The sequence below is a fragment of the Salvia hispanica genome, chromosome 3, assembly GCF_029641045.1.
Source record: "Salvia hispanica isolate PSC_SH4W2 chromosome 3, Shi_PSC_v1, whole genome shotgun sequence".
Taxonomy (NCBI): domain Eukaryota; kingdom Viridiplantae; phylum Streptophyta; class Magnoliopsida; order Lamiales; family Lamiaceae; genus Salvia; species Salvia hispanica.
Genome location: NC_142694.1, coordinates 53,759,038 through 53,781,844, shown reverse-complemented (window position 1 = coordinate 53,781,844; position 22,807 = coordinate 53,759,038). Strand labels below are relative to the sequence as shown.

Below are 22,807 nucleotides of genomic sequence, written 5' to 3'. Positions count from 1 at the left end.
CTTGATATAGATCGATAAATCTGTTTTTCATATAATCCATTTTTTTCGTGCACTTCATATAGAGCGATAAATTTGTTAGACTAAATAACTAACGGAGAGTAGCCATTTATCATGTCTTCTATCTAGCATTTTATTTTAGCATCAAATTTAAATGAGCTCATTGCCTTATTATTATTAGGATATGACAGTTTGGTACTTCTCTGACATGTTCTTGAATGTGATATCTAGTTCAGTTAATATTTGTATTAGACAAAAATGTTTATCCATCACCATCATCATATCTGTAAAATAAATATATTTTCAAAGTTCTAGTTTCAAATCTTAGGAGACTATCTTGGAAGAAATGTGATGAGTGGGTTTAATTTTCTCTGGTTGACATATGTGGGGTTCAATCCCACTAGTATACTCTAACTTATCATTTTTAAATTAAGTCTCTATTGTGGATATTCAGTTCGTGGATTTTCTCATTCATAAGACTAAATATTGGTTCAATATTCTTTTGCTTTTCATATTTTCTCCAATGAAAATAAACGTAATATATAGCCGACTACTTTATACCATAGAATGAAGAAGCCAACTTTATTTCATTTATAAATAACAACATACAAATCGTTTATTATAGCTTGATAAATCCATAGGAAAATATCAACAAGTTTTCAGACATACACATTTACGTAGTAAACCTTCACATTTGCCTTCTTCAAAACCTTCACCCATGCAAATTACCTTACAATTGTGGTCTCTCCAACATTGACCTTTGAATTTATGACTTGGTGATAAACAAGTTCTACCCATGGCTTCCCCTGAAAAATCACAACCATTAAATTTTTTGATTGAATAACACAAACACTCAAATAGTATTTGTATATACAATAAATGATAATTACCAGAGTTCATAGCAAAAACCAAGAAGACAACGAGCAATATTGTATACAAGCACTTGATATTCATAGTTCACAAACTTTATATATTACCACTATATATTTCTCCTTTTGTTTCGATATTTTATGTGACACACTGTGATCCATATATATATGATTAAAATGGAGGATCACGGATATGCTTAAATTTTGAACTGGAATGAATGAGTAATCACATCCAAATGTCATGTGATAATTTTTAAAAAAAATTGTCTTATCCAAAACTCACTCTTGCAAAAAGAATTTAATTAGTCTTTCAAATCAAATGGAAAAGAAAATGTTTATAAGATGAATTTTGAGAAAATTGCATTATTGCAATTCTCCCAGAAAAATAAAAAATGATCACAATAAGTCGTCACTCATATTAGATGATAATGTTAGCAGTGATAACATAAATCAATTTTTAAATAAATTTTCAATTTCTCTCCATTTAAATACATAATTGTCAACCTATTAGTATAATTTATACTTACAAAGACATCTTATGAGTTGACGGCCACCCAAATCACCCTCTTTTCTTGATTTTCATCCATTTTTTCCTACTTTTATTATTGATTATTTTAAAAACATGACTCTCGACAAACATGGCAAATGAGAATAACTAATGACTGACTAGTTATTATCCTAATAAATCAAATGTACCGAAATGAAAATAGCCTTTGTGATTTAAAATTAAAGGAAACTCCAAAATCAAAACAAAGTATATACTACTATATTATCATGCTCCTTTCTCAAATAAATAAATAAATATTAGTAGCACGCTAGAGATGAGTATAGTAAACGTACACTACGCTGTATAACTATCGGCAGGAGGGTTTAGTGCAGAAACAACGGTTTCCGTCGGAGCCGCCGCAGAAACTGGAGGTGTAACCCTCATTGAGGCAAGCTTGCTGGCATTGAGCAGTGTGGTTCACACATGGACCCCCATATGTTGAACTCGCCGATACGCATGGACTTCCCTCTGCCTTTTCTATCATTTCAATACCAAAAAAAAAATATTTATTTTACAAAAAAAGCCAAGTTTATATATTAGTAGTACTAGTATATAAATTAAATTGTTACTATATCATTACCGGAGCCCAAACCCAATACTAGAAGCACCACCATAAACCAAAGGGCGTAATTAGTTTTCATTTTGTTTCTCGTGATATTTGTAGCTAGAGGGCACTTATTTATAGTCGTTTGGGATATTAATTTATTGTAATTAAATAAGCCCTCTCTTTTGGAAATAGCGTGGCGTATGCATCCGAAAATAATTAATCATGACATTTATATATATAGGAAGAGAAGTCCAACTCAAACTTTGCTAGCTTCTATATTTATTTGAAATATCCCACCACTTTTGACTTTGTGCTACCTAGCTAATTATGGTAATTTATCTTCTTCTTTTCTCATTGCTAATCCAATCTATAATCCATTTGATTTATGAATGTCGGTTGCCATACCAACACTTCTCCATGAATAAATCAACAATTTTCTTTGAGTTCATTCACCTTTTATTTTCTTTTAGTTTATTATTTCATTATGAAATCTAACTAAAATACACATTAATTAAAAAGTATAATCCTAATAAAAGGGCAAGAGAGATATTTGTGTAAAATGATTATGGTTTTAATAGGATATTTATGGAGTATAGAAAGTTTTGAAAGATAAAAGAATCAAAAATATAAAGAGTGGGTAGAAATTAAATCCGACAAATGTAAAAAAAAAAAAGAATGAAAATTGGTTATGGGGATTCGGTAGGTGAAACTGCCAATTTGGAAAAGAAAAATGAGGGGAAAAGAAATTTAGGAAATGATATTAAAAATTGATCTCCTAAGCTTATTTGATTGTATGATGAACTTTTGGGCAAATGTCTTCATATATACTTACACTCGTTCTTGTTTTCTCTAGTAATTTTATCTAATTTCAAGATACAATTTACAGCCAATTCATGCCCAATCAAGGCAAAAAATCGGCACTCTAAGTTTAAACAATTAGAATTAGTTTTGTTTACATGAATCTATCGATTTGCATATATCCCGACTAGGATAACATATTTCTTGATCGTCACATAATTTTTATAGTTATTTTAGTTTGTTTAATTGAAAAGAGAAAATGAGTATATATAAGTAGTACTCCATTAAATAGAGAAAAAAAAGAGAGTTATGTATTTTAACGTGAGATTCAATACGAATACTATACCTTATCATTTTATAATTAAGTCTCTGTTGATATCCATTTTGTGAATTTTCTCAATTCATAAGACTAGAATTATTAGTTTAATTTTAGTGCATTACTTGATTTTCATATTTTCTCCAATAAAATAAATAGTTTATACACTTCCATCAAGAAGCAAGCTTTATTTATTTATAAATGATGCAAAAACACATCTTTTATTACAGCTTTGATAAATCCATCAGCAAGTTTTCCGACATATACATTTACGTCGAAGACCTTCGCACTCGCCATCTTCAAAACCCTCAGCTGAGCAAATTACCTTACAATTGTGGTCTCTCCAGCATTGACCTTTGAACGTTTGACTTGGTGATTCACAAGTCCTGCCCATGGCTTCCCCTGAAAAATCACAACCAATAATTAACTCCAAAAACTTAAATAAGAATGAAAAAATTACAATTATATATGGTATAAGATAATTACTAGAGGACATAGCAAAAACCAAGACGACCATCACCAATACTGTATACAAGCACTTAATCTTCATATCTTTCCTTTAAATTTCACTATTATATTCTAGGCGACACACCGGAGCAATCCATATATATATAATTAAAATGGAGGGTCAAGGATATGCTTAAATACTGAATTGGTGTGAATGAGTAATCACATTTAAATATTGTTTTAACAATTTTTCTCTTTATCTGTAAAATGAATTTAATTATATTTTCAAATCAAATGAGAATGGAAAATTTTTATATGAATTTTGAGAAAATTGCATTACAGTTTACCATGTCATATTAAAATGGATTATATATATTTAAATACAAACATTTACAATATTTTCTGATTTTTCCCCCAAACTTATTCCCCAAAATCCAAAATCAATAATGATGAAATTATTTTTAGAAATTTGAAATAAAATTTCACGTAATCATCTTCCTTCCTCCCTCCCGTTTTCTCATTTCTCTTTCTCTTTCACTCTATTCATTGTTCTTGGTTTTGGGATTTCATTGGATAATTGGACTATTCTAAGAAGGCAAGCAAATATTCACAGCAAACTTCCGCATTCTGCAGTGAAACGGCATAAACTAAAATAAATAGCAAAAAAAATTGCAGAGTTAATACTCTTCATATTAGTATTTCATTGGAGCCAATGCAAAATTGGAATCACGACACTGTCTAGGAAGAGAAGTCAATGCAGAAAGTGGAGGTTTTGCTAAATTGATTTTATCAAATCTTAGCCCGTTGCTAAAATGTGGAACAGAAAATACACTAGAGCATTGATAAAGAAAGAGAAATACACTAGGTATGTGAGGAAGAAAATTACGAACATTTTATTTTTATTCTTTTAAAATAACCAAATCAAAACAATGTCGTTTTCATTTGTCACGCAAATTCTAGATTCTAGTGTGCCATATCAATATTGATTTTTGGTTTCGGGGAAAAACTAGAAAAATACAAAGTTTCGTGCATTTGTATTTAAAAATAAAGTAGAAAAAAAAGTAGATACTGAAAATTAATATTTTTATAGGCTAGTAACCATTTCAAAATTAAGTTTCTTTGTGGATATTGTAGGAATCAAACCATTCGGAATTCACCATCTTTTATTGATATTGATCTGAGATGGCTAATCTCAGAGGTACAAGCCAAGTACAACCGTGGAATCAAGATTACACACTAAGTGTTACCCAGATGCAACCCTAAGCTATCTCAAGAAAGTCTTTGATCTTGAGATTCCAGTTTCACTGAGTTCCTGCACACTTAAAATGAAGAGTTAGTCACATAAAGAGATTGATCCCGAGGGATCAAAGCAAGTAAGATAGACTAAGTCAGAGAATCGGGTCATGGATGGCTCAGGTCACAGCAGTGATTGCACTAGACCTCAGACCTCCCCAATCCTTACTGCAAGTCACAAAGGAGAGCATCGTTGAACGAACCACACAACCAGAGATCTGTCATCGCACACCACGGCCATCTCTACACACGGACTTACAAGCGCCTCTCAGAACACAAGAAACCTTCAAACAACCACTCCAAGCACAATAGGGTAGGTCGCAGATGAAGACCGAACCCTAGGGTTTGAGAAGGAAATCGAAGAAGTTGTCTAACACTCAAACAACACTGATAGTTCTCTTAGGAACTGAGAATCATTGGTAGAACCAAAAGCTTGAAGGAAATTTCCGGCTAGAATCGCCAGAAAACAAGAGAGAAGGTGAAGCGGTTTCTGAGTGAGAGAGAGAGGTTTTCCTAGAATGAATGGGAAGGGAAGAGTCTATTAGACTCATAACAAACACACTCACCAATCCAATGGCTCAAGCGCTTGATCCGCGTGGAGGAGCCAGGTGGCAGCCATCCAGCGAGTATGGTAAGTAAACCGGGCCGACCTATGTTTGGGCCATGATATAATTACTTACATGGGCTCAATAAGTTATCAGCCCAACCAATTAATATTAGAAGTCCAAAGCAATGAGTCCAATATTCAACAGATATCCTATTTGATGATTTTCTCATTCATAAGGCTAAAACTTATGGATTCAATATTAGTGCATCCGTGCTCTTGCTTTTCATATTTTCTCCAATAAAAATAAACATAATATATGTCTGACTAGTTTATATTCTTAGAGCATTCACAATGGGGGGCGATCACCAGGGTCGATTCTCCATCCCCATCACCTCCGCCCCCGCGCCGAGCCGCCGATCAATGGCCTGGGCCGATGGCCCCATCGGCCCTGCATGGGCCTCCATTGCAGAGGCACGGGCCGATGGCGGAGTCGATTTTCCTTTTTTTTGTTTTATTAATTATTATTTTTTTATTTTCTTCTCCTATTATAAATACCTTAATCTCCTCACCTTCATTTCATACACCCATATCCTTCTCTATTTTTGCAAAACGAGTGTGAAAAAGGAAGTGAGACAAACTATCTGGGATGAAGGGAATAATAAAATTCTACATACTCACAAAAATAGAAAAAAGAACTACATTAAGTTGTCATTCAAATGAGATGCTAGCTTACAATGATCCTTATTACGGAGTAAGTTAACATAATTCAATTTTTTAAATACAATATTCATTTTTTTATTTAAATACATAATTTTCTATTTATTACAGTTTCTGCATACGGGGTACAAAATATTTTAATTCACCCCCTCTTCTCTTTTTATTTTATCTCAACTTTACTTGTAAATTGTACTTAGTAATCAACAATTAGCATGGTAATTTCATTCCGTTGTTTTAGTTGATTAATACTATTAATCTGTCTTGCATTAACCGTCACATTTATTTTTCCCTATCATATTCTCTATTTTATTTTACTATTTCTTAACTTTAACTATTTATTACTCCCTCCGTCACCCAAATACTTTGAACTCGGCACAGGTTTTAATGCAAAATTGATAAAGTAAGAGAGATGTAGAGAGAAAAAATAATTAAAATGTTGTTTGTAGAGAATGGGTCCCTCCTCTTAGACAGAAAAGAATTTCTAAAATTGAAAAATGCATATATTTTTGTAGGACGACTAAAAAGGAAATAATGTATATTTTTATGGGATGCAGGTAGTATATTTTTAGAAAATGGGGAAAAATGGTAAACGTGACTATTAGTACGGGGCAGAGGAAGTAATTGGTTTTGATTCCATTGAAATAGCAAGAGTTGAATTCAGTGTTTTAAAATTAGAATAGCCAATTAACCTAGTAGTATGTATTATCCAATTCAATTTGATCATTGCATTGACTAATTTTAAAACATTGTCTAACCAGACTAATTTTTAAACATTGACTAATTTTAAAACATTTTAAAACATCTTCTTCGGTCATGTAAGAAAGTTTACATTTTCTCCTTGCAATTTATGGCAACGGAAAAATATTCAAATAATTCTTTCTTACAACTTGCACAGTAGAATATTCATTTTAAATTCAAATTTGTTCAATTTCGCTACCTTTATTGAACCAATAATTAACTTGGTCGGACAAAAATTTAAATTTTTTGAGGGTCCCTTTCATTAAAGTAAATATCCACCAAACAAAATTAAACTTTGAGGATAATTATTTCCATCTTTCTATTAACGTATATCTTACATTAGCAGACGAAAACTCCTTAATTTAAAAATTGCGAATTTTAGAATATCAAATCCTGTTTAGCATGGAATTTGAGATATCACGACGCAATATAATTTAGAATATTCCGTCAATATTCTTTCCTTAGTTCCTCACTTCTCCGTTAAATATTTCTTGAAAAGAAATGTTTTTTAATGCTACTTTCCAGTCATATGTATTCTTAAAAAATTTAAACCTGGTAAAAGAAAATGATGAGTTTAAGTAAAAATATTACTACGTATATAGTGAGTAGTAAGTAATATTCTGTAGTATTTATTGAAATTTTATCACAACACAAGTTAAATTAAGCTTGAATTAGTAGTGAGTTTTATATAGTACTCCTATTCGATAATCAAATTAACTCAATAATAAAAGAACGTGATCGCTTTATTAATTTGTACCTGTACATAAATGTTTAAAAAATCTGAATTGAATCAATAATAAATATATTTAATGAATGTTAAAAATCTGAATTGAATTAATAATAAAAGAATTTAATGGAATTGAATAAACAAGAAATAAAAGCGTGTAGATGAATGACAGGTGTGAGGATAGAAAAGGGAGGTGTAGGGTAAGAGGTATGCCGTAGTAGCAGAGGATCCTGACCTTGTTAGAAGACATTCCCACTAAACCTCAATCTTCGCCTCACTGTCCGTCCAATCTCTATCAACACACACCTTCTTGTTTCAATTTCAAAACTCAAATCACTAAAAACGGCTAAAAGGAATAGAAAAAGTTCAATTCTTCGCTTAAGCACTTTGCCCCACCACCATTTCAGCCATTGTTTCACATTCAAAAACACAAACGAACAACCGAATATACAACCTACTTTGCTTCTTCATGTTTCAATTCCAAAAGCTAGCGCCGCAAAATCAACTTTTCTCCATGAGCTAGCTAGATTATTTCCATTTAAGTTTTTAATTTTTCAAAGGTATAGTTTTTGTCTTTAATGCTCAGATCTCGTCTGTTTGTGAGATGCCGCTATCTTAATTTTAGCTCATTGTCTAGAATGAAGTGTCATTCTGTTGAATTAGTGTATAAAAAGATCCAAATTTGTATCTGGGTTTCTTCGCCCAAGTGGGAAATTTAGCCGGCTGTTTAGTGCCGTTTGAATGCGTTAGGTTTCTATTATACTGTTTTTTATCATGAAACTGAGTCTTTGGTTTGGTATGCTTTGGTTTGGAAAATTTGGAGAGAGAGAGAGAGAGGGCTAACTAGTGACCGGGTCACATATAGCAAGTGTGTTACAGTTGTAAATTTGTTTGCAAACCGTGTGTGTGGGGGGGAAATGAATAATGAATGTGTATGTGCCGTATGTATAAATTGTCTCATTATTAAATTCTAGCGTTTGAAAATTTCTTACTCGTCTTGGGGGGAGGCCGTTTCATTGTTTTTATATACAGAAATGGTCTTCGCTTCTTTTAAGTAGACTGAGTAGCATAGATGATGTGATATATTTCCATCCATTTTCTTGTTGTACATACACGATCTTCTTCTTGCTCACACGTTTTCAACACCTTTACTTGCGTTTTACTTCTTCATCTGCACATCTTCTTTCGAGTTGAGGTGTTTTGTGTTTTGAAGATTGAGATCATTAGGTGCACATGGTGTGATCTCTGATATCTGTTCTTTGCAGAAAATAGGTAACTTTTTTTGTGGTTGAGATTATCTCGACTTTGCACAACTATTTTATTTAGTTCTTTTACTGGCAAAGATTTGAATTTGGCCAAAAAAGCAGCTGCTTTTTTTGCTTTTCCTGTAGAAAGAAATGAATGAGTAACGTTGTAGAAAGAGAAAGTGTTTTGATCTATTCTAAGCTATATTCAGTATTGGTCTGTTAAAGTTCTTGGGATGTTGTTTTTCACTTTAAAAAAGATGGTCGGAGAAAGAATGTTTGATTTTAAAAATGGTGAAAAGTAATCTGACCGTTAGCAGAATATACATAATTTCATAACTTAGTTAAATATTTGATGTTTGGCTCTTTGATATGTTTCAGGTTCTGGTGAGTAGATACTTTGTTATTGCATAGATTGGTAATGGCAGGAAGATCCTTCAGGCCCTCTGATTCGCAGCCAGGGAGGGGCCCGATTCCTCCCAGTGTAAAGTTTACAAGAAGAACATCGTCGGGCAGATATGTGAATCTGTCAAGGGAAAGTCTTGATAGTGAGATAAGTGGTGCTGAGTTTGCGGAGTACACTGTGCATATACCGCCAACACCTGATAATCAACCAATGGATTCTTTGACCATTAGGGGGGAACCTCCAATTTCACAAAGGGTCGAGGAGCAATATGTGTCTAGCTCTTTGTTCACCGGAGGATACAACAGCGTTACCCGTGCCCACCTGATGGACAAGGTGATAGAATCTGAAGCAAACCATCCTCAGATGGCTGGGGCAAAAGGTTCGTCCTGTGCTATACAGGGCTGCGATGGAAAAGTTATGAGTGATGAGAGGGGTGAAGATATTCTTCCATGTGAATGTGATTTCAAGATATGCAGGGATTGCTTTGTTGATTCTGTTAAGGCTGGTGGAGGCATCTGTCCCGGTTGTAAAGATCCATATAAGAATACAGAATTGCCCGATGAGTCAGCTGAGCCCGGTCAGCCATTGCCTCTTCCATCTAATGCTGGAATGTCAAAAATGGAAAGGAGATTGTCTTTAATGAAATCCACCAACAGGTCTGCAATAGTGCGGAGCCAGTCTGGATTAATGAGGAGCCAAGCAGGGACGGATTTTGATCATAATAGATGGTTGTTTGAGACTAAGGGTACCTATGGATATGGTAATGCCATATGGCCAAAAGATGGGGGATTAACTGAAGATCAAAATGACGAAACAGGCGAGCCTCCAGAACTTTTCAACAAGCCATGGAGACCTCTAACCCGTAAACTAAAGATATCAGCTGCAGTACTCAGTCCATATAGGTAAAATCGTTGGCTAATTTTGTTATTATATTTTGCTTGATAGGATTTTCTGATTTTCATTGTGTGTTTTCGTACAATTTTCTATCTTGAATTGACTGATCAGGTATTTTAATAATTAAGCCGTAATGTAGAAATTCAATAAATTATTTCTTACCTGATGATACTTCTTGAATAATTTAAGTTGTCTGTTATTGTTCACAGCCAGATTTTGTGGGTTTGTGGGGTTGTGCATTTACAATGTAGTTATGAGACTACATTGAAATCTATACAACATATCCCCTAGCAGTGATAAATGATAGTATTGAACTTTTAAGTACCTTTTTGGCTATTTCTCATTTGTTCTTATTTCTATTATTTCGATTGGGAATAACGCATCTGTATAAATTTGAATGGATATTGTATAAAAGCTGACAAGCATCCCTCTTCATTTCTTCTTCCTCCAGACTATTAATTTTCGTCCGTATGGTTATTCTTGGTCTATTTTTGGAATGGAGAATCAGCAATCCTAATGAGGATGCAAGGTGGCTGTGGTTGATGTCTATCATCTGTGAGATTTGGTTTGCCTTCTCCTGGTTACTCGACCAACTTCCGAAGCTCTGCCCTGTTAATCGTGCTACGGATCTTAAGGTGTTAAAAGAGAAGTTTGAAACACCCAGCCCAGCCAATCCAACTGGAAAATCCGATCTTCCGGGAATAGATATATTTGTTTCTACTGCTGATCCAGAAAAAGAACCTCCACTTGTTACGGCAAACACTATTCTGTCTATTCTTGCTGCTGATTACCCAGTCGAGAAGCTCTCCTGTTATGTTTCAGATGATGGAGGTGCCCTCTTGACATTTGAGGCCATGGCAGAAGCTGCAAGTTTTGCTAACTTGTGGGTGCCATTCTGTCGAAAACATGATATTGAACCAAGAAATCCAGAATCTTATTTCGGACTGAAAAAAGACCCATTTAAGAATAAAGTGCGCCCTGATTTTGTAAAGGATCGCAGAAGGGTTAAGCGTGAGTACGATGAATTCAAGGTTCGGATCAATGGTCTTCCTGATTCAATTCGGCGTCGTTCTGATGCATATAATGCTAGAGAAGAAATCAAGGCCTTAAAGCTTCGGAGACAGACTGCTGCGGATGAAATATTAGAACCTTTAAAGGTCTCTAAAGCAACTTGGATGGCAGATGGGACTCACTGGCCGGGAACTTGGGTGGTTTCTGGTCCGGAACACTCTAGAGGTGACCATGCAGGAATAATACAGGTATATGCTCTTTATATTTGTTAAATTTTCTACTCTAATGATTTGGATATTGGTATGTATGTATAAGTCCTTCAAGATTGTTCCCATTTCGTTTTAGCATAAAATGTTTCTAAACCAGTTGACTATTTTCCATGCCTTAATTTGCAGTATCTACGTAGGGATTATTTAGGGATTTTTTTGAAGGCTTGAACTATTGTTACTTGCTTTTCACTGAGAAACTGTAGTTAGTTCATCCCTCTTAACTTCTTTGTATTGTTGATTCATTAACACTTTTGTAACTATAAAATTGCAGGTCATGTTGAAACCACCAAGTGATGATCCTCTTAATGGTACTGATGATAGTAGCCCACTTGATTTTACAGAAGTTGACATTCGGCTACCCCTCCTTGTCTATGTTTCTCGAGAAAAGCGTCCAGGATATGATCACAATAAGAAGGCAGGGGCCATGAATGCTCTCGTTCGAGCTTCAGCCATCATGTCTAATGGCCCATTCATTTTGAATCTTGACTGCGATCACTACATCTATAACTCACAGGCAATAAGAGAAGGCATGTGTTTCATGATGGATCGTGGTGGAGACCGTCTATGCTATGTCCAATTTCCTCAAAGGTTTGAGGGAATAGATCCATCTGATCGCTATGCAAATCATAATACCGTGTTCTTTGATGTTAACATGCGTGCTCTAGATGGGCTGCAGGGTCCAGTTTATGTTGGAACTGGATGCCTCTTCCGTAGGACTGCACTTTATGGCTTTGATCCTCCCCGATCAAAAGAACACTCTGGTTGTTGCAGCTGTTGTTTTGCTAAACGGAAGAAGACTGCAACTATCAAAACTGCACCAGAGGAACACAGAGCTCTTAGGATGGGAGATGACGATGATGATGAAATGAATCCTTCTCTATTCTCTAAAAGATTTGGTAACTCAAACTTCCTGATTGATTCCATCCCAGTGGCAGAGTTCCAAGGGAGACCACTTGCCGATCATCCTGCTGTAAAGAATGGACGAGCACCTGGTGCTCTTACCATTCCTAGGGAACTCCTTGATGCATCAACGGTTGCTGAAGCCATTAGCGTGATCTCGTGTTGGTATGAAGACAAAACTGAGTGGGGTAACCGTGTTGGATGGATTTATGGGTCAGTGACTGAAGACGTGGTGACAGGATATAGGATGCACAATCGAGGCTGGAAATCTGTGTATTGCGTTACTAAGAGGGATGCTTTCCGTGGCACTGCTCCTATCAATCTCACAGACAGACTTCATCAAGTCCTCCGTTGGGCCACTGGGTCAGTCGAGATCTTCTTTTCCCGTAACAACGCTATTCTTGCTAGTCCAAAAATGAAGATTCTACAAAGAATTGCTTACCTGAATGTGGGTATCTATCCTTTCACCTCTTTGTTCCTGATCGTGTACTGCTTCCTTCCGGCACTATCACTCTTCTCCGGTCAATTCATTGTCCAGAGTCTAGACGTGACCTTCCTCACGTACCTCCTCGTCATCACCTTGACACTTTGCGCATTGGCCGTGCTTGAGATAAAATGGTCGGGCATCAACTTAGAGGAGTGGTGGCGTAATGAGCAATTCTGGCTGATCGGAGGCACGAGCGCTCATCTTGCAGCCGTGCTCCAGGGTCTACTGAAGGTGATTGCTGGGATCGAGATCTCGTTTACTCTGACATCAAAATCCGGAAGCGACGACAATGATGATGAATTCGCGGATCTGTACATCCTGAAATGGAGCTCGCTGATGATCCCACCTATCACCATCATGATGACGAACTTGATTGCCATTGCTGTTGGCGTGAGCCGGACTATATACAGCAGCATACCACAATGGAGCCGTTTGCTCGGAGGCGTGTTCTTCAGTTTCTGGGTGTTGGCTCATCTGTATCCATTTGCCAAGGGACTGATGGGGAGACGAGGAAGGACCCCAACCATCGTGTTTGTGTGGTCGGGTCTCATCGCCATCACCATCTCCCTTCTCTGGGTGGCCATCTCTCCCCCGGAGGGCGCTACAGGAATCGGAGGTTCGTTCCAGTTTCCATGATCTTCCAGACATGTTCATTGGCATAGATATGTCCTTCGGAGTAAGTTAGTTAGATCAATGTTACACTTTCATTTCATTTGTTTATTTTTGGCATTGTTATATTAAATGTGTAGAAGATAAGACCAGATGAGATGACAGATATTCTCTGTCATGGAAAATTTAATACTATATTCTTCTTCATCTGCATTCTTCATTTTATTCTATTGCTGACAAAAGGAGATTATCTAACGTCAACTTGATTTTTATCTCAAGATCTAGTTAGGTTTTTGTCTAGGTACGCAATTGCATAAAATATATCGAAATTATTTAAAATAAATTTCAATTTCCTTCTTTATGAATATCTATGTGCTTGCGTAGATATAGTTGAATATCCATTTCATCGTGGTTTCAACCGGTAATCGTTGACTCTAGTGGCCTTATAAAAGTTATAGAAATCTGCGTGAGCTCTATTTATACTCCTAATTCAGAGAAAAGAGGTCATTATAAAATTAAGAAATAATTTTGAGTACAGAAGTAACAACTATAGTGAATAGAAGTGGTTGTTCTTTGTAAATGAATATTTCTTTGTAAAAAGGAGAGGACTGTAAATTTAATTATTTTGCCATTTATACTTCTGCGGTTTAATACATTAAAAATATTTCAACACTTTTTAAATGGAGTACGTTTTTAGCACGAAATTGTCCCTCAGTTCTTGAAGAGTATTCTAATCTATTTTAGTCACTAATTGTAATTTTCAGAGTAATTATTGCATGTCAATCTTTATTACTCCTAGACGCAAATCCTTTGAGTTGAAATTGAAGGAGTCCTTGCTTTATTTTATTTTGAGTGAACTATATATATAGTTTAACTTTATATGTTTTACATTTACGGTTCTTAGTACGTAGTACTATTAGAAGTCTGTGGATTTTGATGTATTTTAAATTACCAAGAGGACAAAGAATCCATTCCTGATAATTACATTAATAAGATATTTAGGTGGTGACAATATCGATTGAGAATTCGGGATGTTACACTTGGTGACTTCAATATCATTATTGAAAAGAATAATTATGATAAAGCCATCTCCTCGGCTCCTCCCCTCTATTTTCTTAGCTTTCAAAACAATTCCAAACTTCTGACAAACTTTATAACATGATATCGGACAGTTTGCAGAGATATCTCAAGTTATAATTTCAAACAAATGAAATGGGTGAAAAGTTTGTAATGACTAATGAGTCTTTGTATGCAAAAATGTCAAATCTGAAGAAAAAAATTGAAGATTGTTTACCTAAAATCGACCAAAAAGATAATTTAAAAGTGTAGAAAACAATCTTCTAAGTATATTACATCAAACTTAGAGATATGTAAAACAAAATTTAATTATGAAGACAACAGAAATACATATAATAAAATATAGTAGTATTTGTTATTCTCTATTACAAAACACCAATGTTTTGGACATAAACTATACTTAGTTCGATTCCTAATGGAGAAAAAATCTATATATAAAATTCAAATAGTAGTAGTACATATAGTATTTTGTTAGATGACTCATCATTCTATTTATTAAATTTGTAAGTTAATAATATTTTCAAAACATCTCAAAAGTTGAGAATTTATTATAAATAATGCTATAAATTATGAATATATTTATGAAATAATGTAAAACTCGAGCACACAATCTACTTAATTTATCTATATATATGCATAATGATGCTTTCCCTTTCCCACCTTTGATGATGCCTCATTTTCTATTCTAAAACATTATTACATTTCATTTTCCATTAGGATATAATTAATTTTGTATACCAAATCTATCATAATTTTCCGTAATGCCAATCTCTAATATGATTACTTTTCCATCACTATGTTCACTTTATTCCTAATAACATTCATGACATTCACTTTTTCAGCTAAAATCGGTTCCATGAATATCTTTAAAAAAATTTAATTAATTCCATAGACGCGAATGAAACATGACATATTTATAATAAGGTAGTAGAATTTTTTGTGTAATGAAGCACGACATAATATTATTCGGAATATTCTGTCATTATTCTTTCCTTGTAATTTCTTTAAATAATTTAACCTGGTAAAATAAAATGACGAATTTAAGTAAAACATTAGACCACCTTTGAAAAAGTAGAATTATTGAAGTGTTTCTCATAAGTTAAACCTAAGCTTGAATAACTCGGAGGCTTTAAAGTCTTCAATAATGCAAATAAGCTTAACCCAATAATAAAAATTGAGAATTGAATCAAAAATAAAAAACATAATTAAGTTGGATAAACAAAGAGTGAAAACGTGTAGACGAATGACAGGTGTAAGGTGAGAAAAGGCAGGTGCAGAGTAAGAGATACGGAGTAGTAGCAGAGGATCCAGACCTTGTTCGAAGGCGGCCCCATTAACCCCAATCTTCGCCTCACTGTCCGTCACATCTCTTTCAACATCTCCTTGTTCAATTTCAAAACTCAAGCGCTCAAAACGGCAAAAAGGATTAGATAAACTTCAATTCTTCGCCCCACCACCATATTCCGCCATTTTTCACATTCATCAACACAATCGAACAACTGAATATACAACCTACTTTGCTTCTTCATTTTTCAATTTTATAAGCCAGCACCGCAAAATCACTCTCGATGAGCTAGATTATTTCCATTTTAAGTTTTTAATTTCTCACAGGTATAGTTTTTGGCTTGAATATTCAGATCTCATCTGTTTGTGACGTGCTACTATCTTAATTTTTGCTCATTGTCCAGAATAAGTGTCATTCTGTTGGATTAGTGTATAAAACGATCCAAATTTATATATGGATTCTGTCACTGCCGTTTGAGTCTGTTAGGTTTCTATTATACTGTTTTTTTCATGAAATCGAGTTTTGGTTTGGTTTTCAACACGTTTTCTTCTTGATCTGCTCATCTTCTTTCGACTTGAGGTGTTTTGTGTTTTGAAGATTGAGATCTTTAGCTGCACATGAACTGATCTCTTATATCTATTCTTTACAGAAAATAAGTACTGTAACTTTTTCTTTTTTTTTGTGGTTGAAATTATCTAGACTTTCCCCAACTATTTGATGGCATTCTTTTATCGGCAAGTTTTAATTTATCCAAAAGAGCAGCTGCTTTTTACTTTTCCTGAAGAAAGAAATGCTGGATTTTGATTTTGATTGTAAATAAATAGTTTACACCCTGTGCAATCTGCAGCTCAAAATTCATTGGATTTCTTCTTTAAATAGCTTGTCTGCAAATTCTCTAGTTCAAGTAGTGTTTGCACTTGAAATATGACGAGCATTCTCGTCGTTCCATCCGGTTGGAGTCAGTAATGATTTTGTAGTTTTGGTTGCAATGTTTCTAACATATTCCATGTAAGTACTGATACACTGAATTCTGGTTTTAACCTAGCTTGATTATCTTCGTAATAAGATTAATCAGTTTAGTAGAGTATTTAGATTCTTAGATAATAGTGCAGTCTGCAAAATTCTAGTAGTAATACTTTTGATTGATACATTAATAATTTTACATGTTATTATAGGAAGATTTAGCAAATTCTAATACTTTTAATTAATCTAGTAATATATCTAGTTAGTGTTGTACTATTACACATTTTTTGTTCTAAATAATTGAGGTTGCTGACAAAATTTGAAGTCTATAAATACATTAATGAAGTGAATATTGATGTTTTGGGTTTAAAACGGTCATATGTAAATGGTGGGTTTCACTTAAAAAAGATGGTCATAAAAAGAATTTTGACTAATTGGACTGTTAGCAAAATATGTAATGTCTGTTTTTCGTAACTTAGTTAAACATATTTGATGTTTGGCTCTTTGATATGCTTCAGGTTTTGGTGAGTAGATAATTGTTATTGCATAGATTGGTAATGGCAGGAAGATCCTTCAGGCCATCTGATTCGCAGCCAGGGAGGGGCCCGATTCCTCCCAGTGTAACCTTCACAAGAAGAACATCGTCGGGCAGATATGTGAACTTGTCAAGGGATAGTCTCGATAGTGAGATAAGTGGTCCTGAGTTTGCAGATTACACAGTGCAGATACCACCAACACCTGATAATCAACCAATGGATTCTTTGGCCATTAGGGGGGAACCCCCGATTTCACAGAGGGTCGAGGAGCAATATGTTTCTAGCTCTTTGTTCACCGGAGGATACAACAGTGTTACCCGTGCCCACCTGATGGACAAGGTGATTGAATCTGAAGCAAACCATCCTCAGATGGCTGGGGCAAAAGGTTCGTCCTGTGCTATACAGGGCTGCGATGGAAACGTTATTAGTGACGAGAGGGGTGAAGATATTCTTCCATGTGAATGTGATTTCAAGATCTGCAGGGATTGCTTTATTGATTCTGTCAAGGCTGGTGGAAGCATCTGTCCTGGTTGTAAGGAGCCATATAAGAATACAGAATTGCCCGATGAGTCAGCTGAGCCTGGTCAGCCATTGCCTCTTCCATCAAATTCTGGAATGTCAAAAATGGAAAGGAGGTTGTCGTTGATGAAATCAGCCAACAGGTCAGCAATAGTGCGGAGCCAGTCTGGCTTGATGAGGAGCCAAACAGGGGTGGATTTTGATCACAATAGATGGCTGTTTGAGACTAAGGGTACCTATGGATATGGTAATGCCATATGGCCAAAAGATGGAGGATTCAGTGAAGATAAAAATGATGAAACAGGTGAGCCTCCAGAACTTTTGAACAAGCCATGGAGACCTCTAACCCGTAAACTGAAGATACCAGCTGCAGTACTCAGTCCTTATCGGTAAATAAGTTGGCTAATTTTGTTTTTGTATTTTGCTTGAGAGCATTTTCAGATTTTCATTGTGTATTTTTGTACAATTTCTATATTGAATTCATTGATCAAGTATTTTGACTAAGGAAACGTAAGGTATGCTAGATGATAATGTAGAAATTCAAGTTTCACATTTTTAGCTTAGCATACTTCTTGAATAGTTTATGATGTCTGTCATTGTTCATAAGCCAGATGTATTCCTAAAATCTACATAGGGCGTCATTGAGCACATTTGTGGTGTCCCTCTAGGCTATCAGTCATCGATTTGGTGGGGTTGTGCATTTACAATGTTGTTATGAGACTAACTTGAAACCTATACAAGAAATCCTCTAGCTGTAATAAATGATTTTTTAACATATTCCTGTAAGGTCTTGATGGCTGATGAAGAGTTTAAGTTCCATTTTTTCAGTAGTATTATTGATGAACATTTTTATTTGCCTTCTCATTTGTTCTCGTTATTATTTTTTTGACTGGTATAACCCATCTGTATAAATTTGAATGGATATGGTATAAAAGCTGACAAGCATCTCTCTTCATTTCTTCTTCCTCCAGGCTGTTAATTTTTATCCGTATGGTTATTCTTGGTCTATTTTTGCAATGGAGGATCAGCCATCCTAACGAGGATGCAAGATGGCTGTGGTTGATGTCTATCATCTGTGAGATTTGGTTTGCCTTCTCCTGGTTACTCGATCAACTTCCAAAGCTCTGCCCTGTTAATCGTGCTACTGATCTCAACGTGTTGAAAGAGAAGTTTGAAACACCAAGCCCTGCCAATCCAACTGGAAAATCTGATCTACCGGGAATAGATATATTTGTTTCTACTGCTGATCCAGAAAAAGAACCTCCACTTGTTACGGCAAACACTATTCTGTCTATTCTTGCTGCTGATTACCCAGTCGAGAAGCTCTCCTGTTATGTTTCAGATGATGGAGGTGCCCTCTTGACATTTGAGGCCATGGCAGAAGCTGCAAGTTTTGCTAACTTGTGGGTGCCATTCTGTCGAAAACATGATATTGAACCAAGAAATCCGGACTCTTATTTCGGCCTGAAAAAAGACCCATTTAAGAATAAAGTGCGCTCTGATTTCGTAAAGGATCGCAGAAGGCTTAAGCGTGAGTACGATGAATTCAAGGTTCGGATCAATGGTCTTCCTGATTCGATTCGGCGTCGCTCTGATGCATATAATGCTAGAGAAGAAATCAAGGCCATGAAGCTTCGGAGACAGACTGCTGCGGATGAAATATTTGAACCTTTAAAGGTCTCTAAAGCAACTTGGATGGCAGATGGGACTCACTGGCCAGGAACTTGGGTGGTTTCTGGTCCGGAACACTCTAGGGGTGACCATGCAGGAATAATACAGGTATATGCTCTTTATATTTGTTAATTTTTCTACTCAAATGATGTGGATAATTTGGTATATATTTATAAGTCCTTCAAGATTGCAACATGGTTTTCAGCATAACATGGTTTTCCTACTTTTAAGTAGAACCTCTTTGAAATTGAAACTGCACTTTACCTACTTGTATAAATTGCTTTTCACTGATGAAGAGTAGTTAGTTCATCCCTCTTAACTTCTTTGTATTGTTGATTCATTGACACTTTTGCAACTACGTAAACCGCAGGTAATGTTGAAACCCCCAAGTGATGATCCACTAAATGGAACTGTTGATAGTAGCCCACTTGATTTTACAGAAGTTGACATTCGGCTACCCCTGCTTGTCTATGTTTCTCGTGAAAAGCGTCCTGGATATGATCACAATAAGAAAGCCGGGGCCATGAATGCTCTCGTTCGAGCTTCGGCCATCATGTCTAATGGGCCGTTCATTTTGAATCTTGACTGTGATCACTACATCTACAACTCACAGGCAATAAGAGAAGGCATGTGTTTCATGATGGATCGTGGTGGAGACCGTATTTGTTATGCTCAATTTCCTCAAAGGTTTGAAGGAATAGATCCGTCTGATCGCTATGCAAATCATAATACTGTGTTCTTTGACGTTAACATGCGTGCTCTAGATGGGCTGCAGGGTCCAGTTTATGTTGGAACTGGATGCCTCTTCCGTCGAACTGCACTTTATGGCTTTGATCCTCCCCGATCCAAAGAACACTCCGGTTGTGGCAGCTGTTGTTTTGGTAAACGGAAGATTACTGCAACTATCAAAACTGCACCAGAGGAACACAGAGCTCTTAGGATGGGAGATGATGATGATGATGAAATGAATCCTTCTCTTTTCTCTAAAAGATTTGGTAACTCAAACTTCCTGATCGATTCCATCCCAGTGGCCGAATTCCAAGGGAGACCACTTGCTGATCATCCTGCTGTAAAGAACGGACGACCACCTGGTGCTCTTACCATTCCTAGGGAACTCCTTGATGCATCAACTGTTGCTGAAGCCATTAGCGTGATCTCGTGTTGGTATGAAGACAAAACTGAGTGGGGTAACCGTGTTGGATGGATTTATGGGTCAGTGACTGAAGACGTGGTGACAGGATATAGGATGCACAATCGTGGGTGGAAATCTGTATATTGCGTCACTAAGAGGGATGCTTTCCGTGGCACTGCTCCTATCAATCTCACTGACAGACTTCATCAAGTCCTCCGTTGGGCCACCGGGTCAGTCGAGATCTTCTTTTCACGTAACAATGCCTTACTGGCTAGTCCAAAAATGAAGATTCTACAAAGAATTGCTTACCTGAATGTGGGTATCTATCCTTTCACCTCTTTGTTCCTGATCGTGTACTGCTTCCTTCCGGCACTATCACTCTTCTCCGGTCAATTCATTGTCCAGAGTCTAGACGTGACCTTCCTCACGTACCTCCTCGTCATCACCTTGACTCTTTGCGCATTGGCCGTGCTTGAGATAAAATGGTCGGGCATCAACTTAGAAGAGTGGTGGCGTAATGAGCAATTCTGGCTGATCGGAGGCACGAGTGCTCATCTTGCAGCCGTGCTCCAGGGTCTACTGAAGGTGATTGCGGGGATCGAGATCTCGTTTACTCTGACATCGAAATCTGGAGGCGACGACAATGATGATGAATTTGCAGATCTGTACATCCTGAAATGGAGCTCGCTGATGATCCCACCTATCACCATCATGATGACCAACTTGATCGCCATTGCTGTTGGTTTCAGCCGGACTATATACAGCAACATACCGCAGTGGAGCCGTTTGCTCGGAGGCGTGTTCTTCAGTTTCTGGGTGTTGGCTCATCTCTATCCATTCGCTAAGGGACTGATGGGGAGACGAGGAAGGACCCCCACCATCGTGTTTGTGTGGTCGGGCCTCATTGCCATCACCATCTCCCTTCTCTGGGTCGCCATCTCTCCCCCGGAGGGCGCTACTGGAATCGGAGGTTCGTTCCAGTTTCCATGATCTTCCAGACATGTTAATTTGCATAGATATATGTTGGGGATTTATCCTTTTTAAGTACTCCATATTAGTTAGATCAATGCTGCAACTTCTTTTTGTTTATTAATTTTTGCTATGGTTAAATTAAATGTTATAGAGGATAAAGACAAGATGAGATGACAGATATTCTTTGTCATGGAAAATTTAAGAGTATAGCTGCTTGCTGTATTCATCATCTGCACTCTTCATTTTATTTTCTTGCTGACAAAAGGAGATTTTCAAATGGCTGTATTTCGAGATCTGGTTAGAGTTTTGAGCAGGCATGCTAATGCAAGTGCTTAAAATATGACGTTCGTATTAAAAATAAAAATTTCAAGTTCCTTCTCTATGAATGTACATGTGCTTGCGAGATATAATTGAATTTGAATATCTGTTTAATTGTGGTTTCAAACTTTCAACCGGTATTCATTTGACTAATTATTGTAGAAATTTGTTTGTCTATGTCATAGTAGAATTAATTCTAGAAAAGTGATCATTCTTTGAATGAATTTATTAGTTACGAATATAAGAATGAATGTGTAAGTTACGAATATAAGATTCATTTTTATGAGTTTTAAGAAATGTGAATAAATATAAACTGAAAAAGTTATTTGAATGTTAGTTTTAGTTTTATATATTTTCTTTGTTCATAAAGAGATAGTTTTGTTTGAGATGATATAACTCTTTTAAAAAGTTCCTTTATGGTTATGCTTATAGCTTTCTTTAACTTACTAGCTCGATTATCCAAATATTTTTGTAATTCATATATTCTTAAGATATTACTCTTAATTATATTTTATATACTCTTGATTTACTAATTATAGTAATTCATAAATAAGTTCACCCAAACCTCTCCTTAGAGTAACTTTCATATTTTATCCTAAACTTTGGTTATCTCACATCAGAGAAAACAAATAAGTATTCATAATTATTAGCCAGCTGTGGATGTGAAAGAATAGACAAAAACATGAAATAACTTCAAAATTACATTCGAAAACATTAGAAGAATTTAGTTGTGGGCCCTCTATCTACGTCCAAGTTGAAAAAAAAGAATGCTAAACTATTAATAAATGCATTCACAATTTCACACCCCTAGTATCAAACAAATAAGTGGTCTTCATTCTAAATCTTTAATAAGTCAATTTGTTAAATGTATAAGCTATTAATAGACTTGACAAAATATAATTTCAAAAAAGTCAGGAAAAGAGTAGTCCCCCATCAGCGTCGATTACAGCTGCCATTCCCCTTTCCATCTT

The 22,807-nt window shown here is 35.8% G+C and overlaps 2 protein-coding genes across 3 annotated transcripts; both read left to right on the top strand.

Moving 5' to 3' along the window:
• Positions 1-7,827: 7,827 nt before the first annotated feature.
• Positions 7,828-13,570, top strand: LOC125212662 (cellulose synthase-like protein D2). Of its 2 annotated transcripts, none has more exons than XM_048112892.2 (4): positions 7,828-8,103; positions 9,169-10,095; positions 10,539-11,346; positions 11,639-13,570. In XM_048112892.2, the coding sequence occupies exons 2-4, from the start codon at positions 9,209-9,211 to the stop codon at positions 13,388-13,390; spliced, it is 3,447 nt and encodes a 1,148-aa protein (XP_047968849.1). In that variant the 5' UTR covers positions 7,828-8,103; positions 9,169-9,208; the 3' UTR covers positions 13,391-13,570. The 2 variants fall into 2 exon arrangements, with proteins under 2 accessions (XP_047968849.1, XP_047968848.1); XM_048112891.2 differs by lacking the exon at positions 7,828-8,103 and adding an exon at positions 8,149-8,815.
• A 2,250-nt stretch (positions 13,571-15,820) lies between these two features.
• LOC125212290 (cellulose synthase-like protein D2) lies at positions 15,821-21,747 on the top strand. The gene is made up of 4 exons (XM_048112410.2): positions 15,821-16,051; positions 17,207-18,132; positions 18,715-19,522; positions 19,785-21,747. Exons 2-4 carry the CDS (start codon positions 17,246-17,248, stop codon positions 21,534-21,536), a joined length of 3,447 nt encoding a protein of 1,148 aa, XP_047968367.1. The 5' UTR covers positions 15,821-16,051; positions 17,207-17,245; the 3' UTR covers positions 21,537-21,747.
• Positions 21,748-22,807: the final 1,060 nt, after the last annotated feature.

What these genes read in the sequence shown, in the direction of transcription:
- LOC125212662 (XM_048112892.2), top strand. Translation starts at nt 9,209, where the DNA reads ATGGCAGGAAGATCCTTCAGGCCCTCTGATTCGCAGCCAGGGAGGGGC. An exon ending in GCAGTACTCAGTCCATATAG is followed by an intron (nt 10,096 to 10,538) that starts GTAAAATCGTTG and finishes TTCTTCCTCCAG; the next exon opens with ACTATTAATTTTCGTCCGTA. An exon ending in ACCATGCAGGAATAATACAG is followed by an intron (nt 11,347 to 11,638) that starts GTATATGCTCTT and finishes ATAAAATTGCAG; the next exon opens with GTCATGTTGAAACCACCAAG.
- LOC125212290 (XM_048112410.2), top strand. Translation starts at nt 17,246, where the DNA reads ATGGCAGGAAGATCCTTCAGGCCATCTGATTCGCAGCCAGGGAGGGGC. An exon ending in GCAGTACTCAGTCCTTATCG is followed by an intron (nt 18,133 to 18,714) that starts GTAAATAAGTTG and finishes TTCTTCCTCCAG; the next exon opens with GCTGTTAATTTTTATCCGTA. An exon ending in ACCATGCAGGAATAATACAG is followed by an intron (nt 19,523 to 19,784) that starts GTATATGCTCTT and finishes CGTAAACCGCAG; the next exon opens with GTAATGTTGAAACCCCCAAG.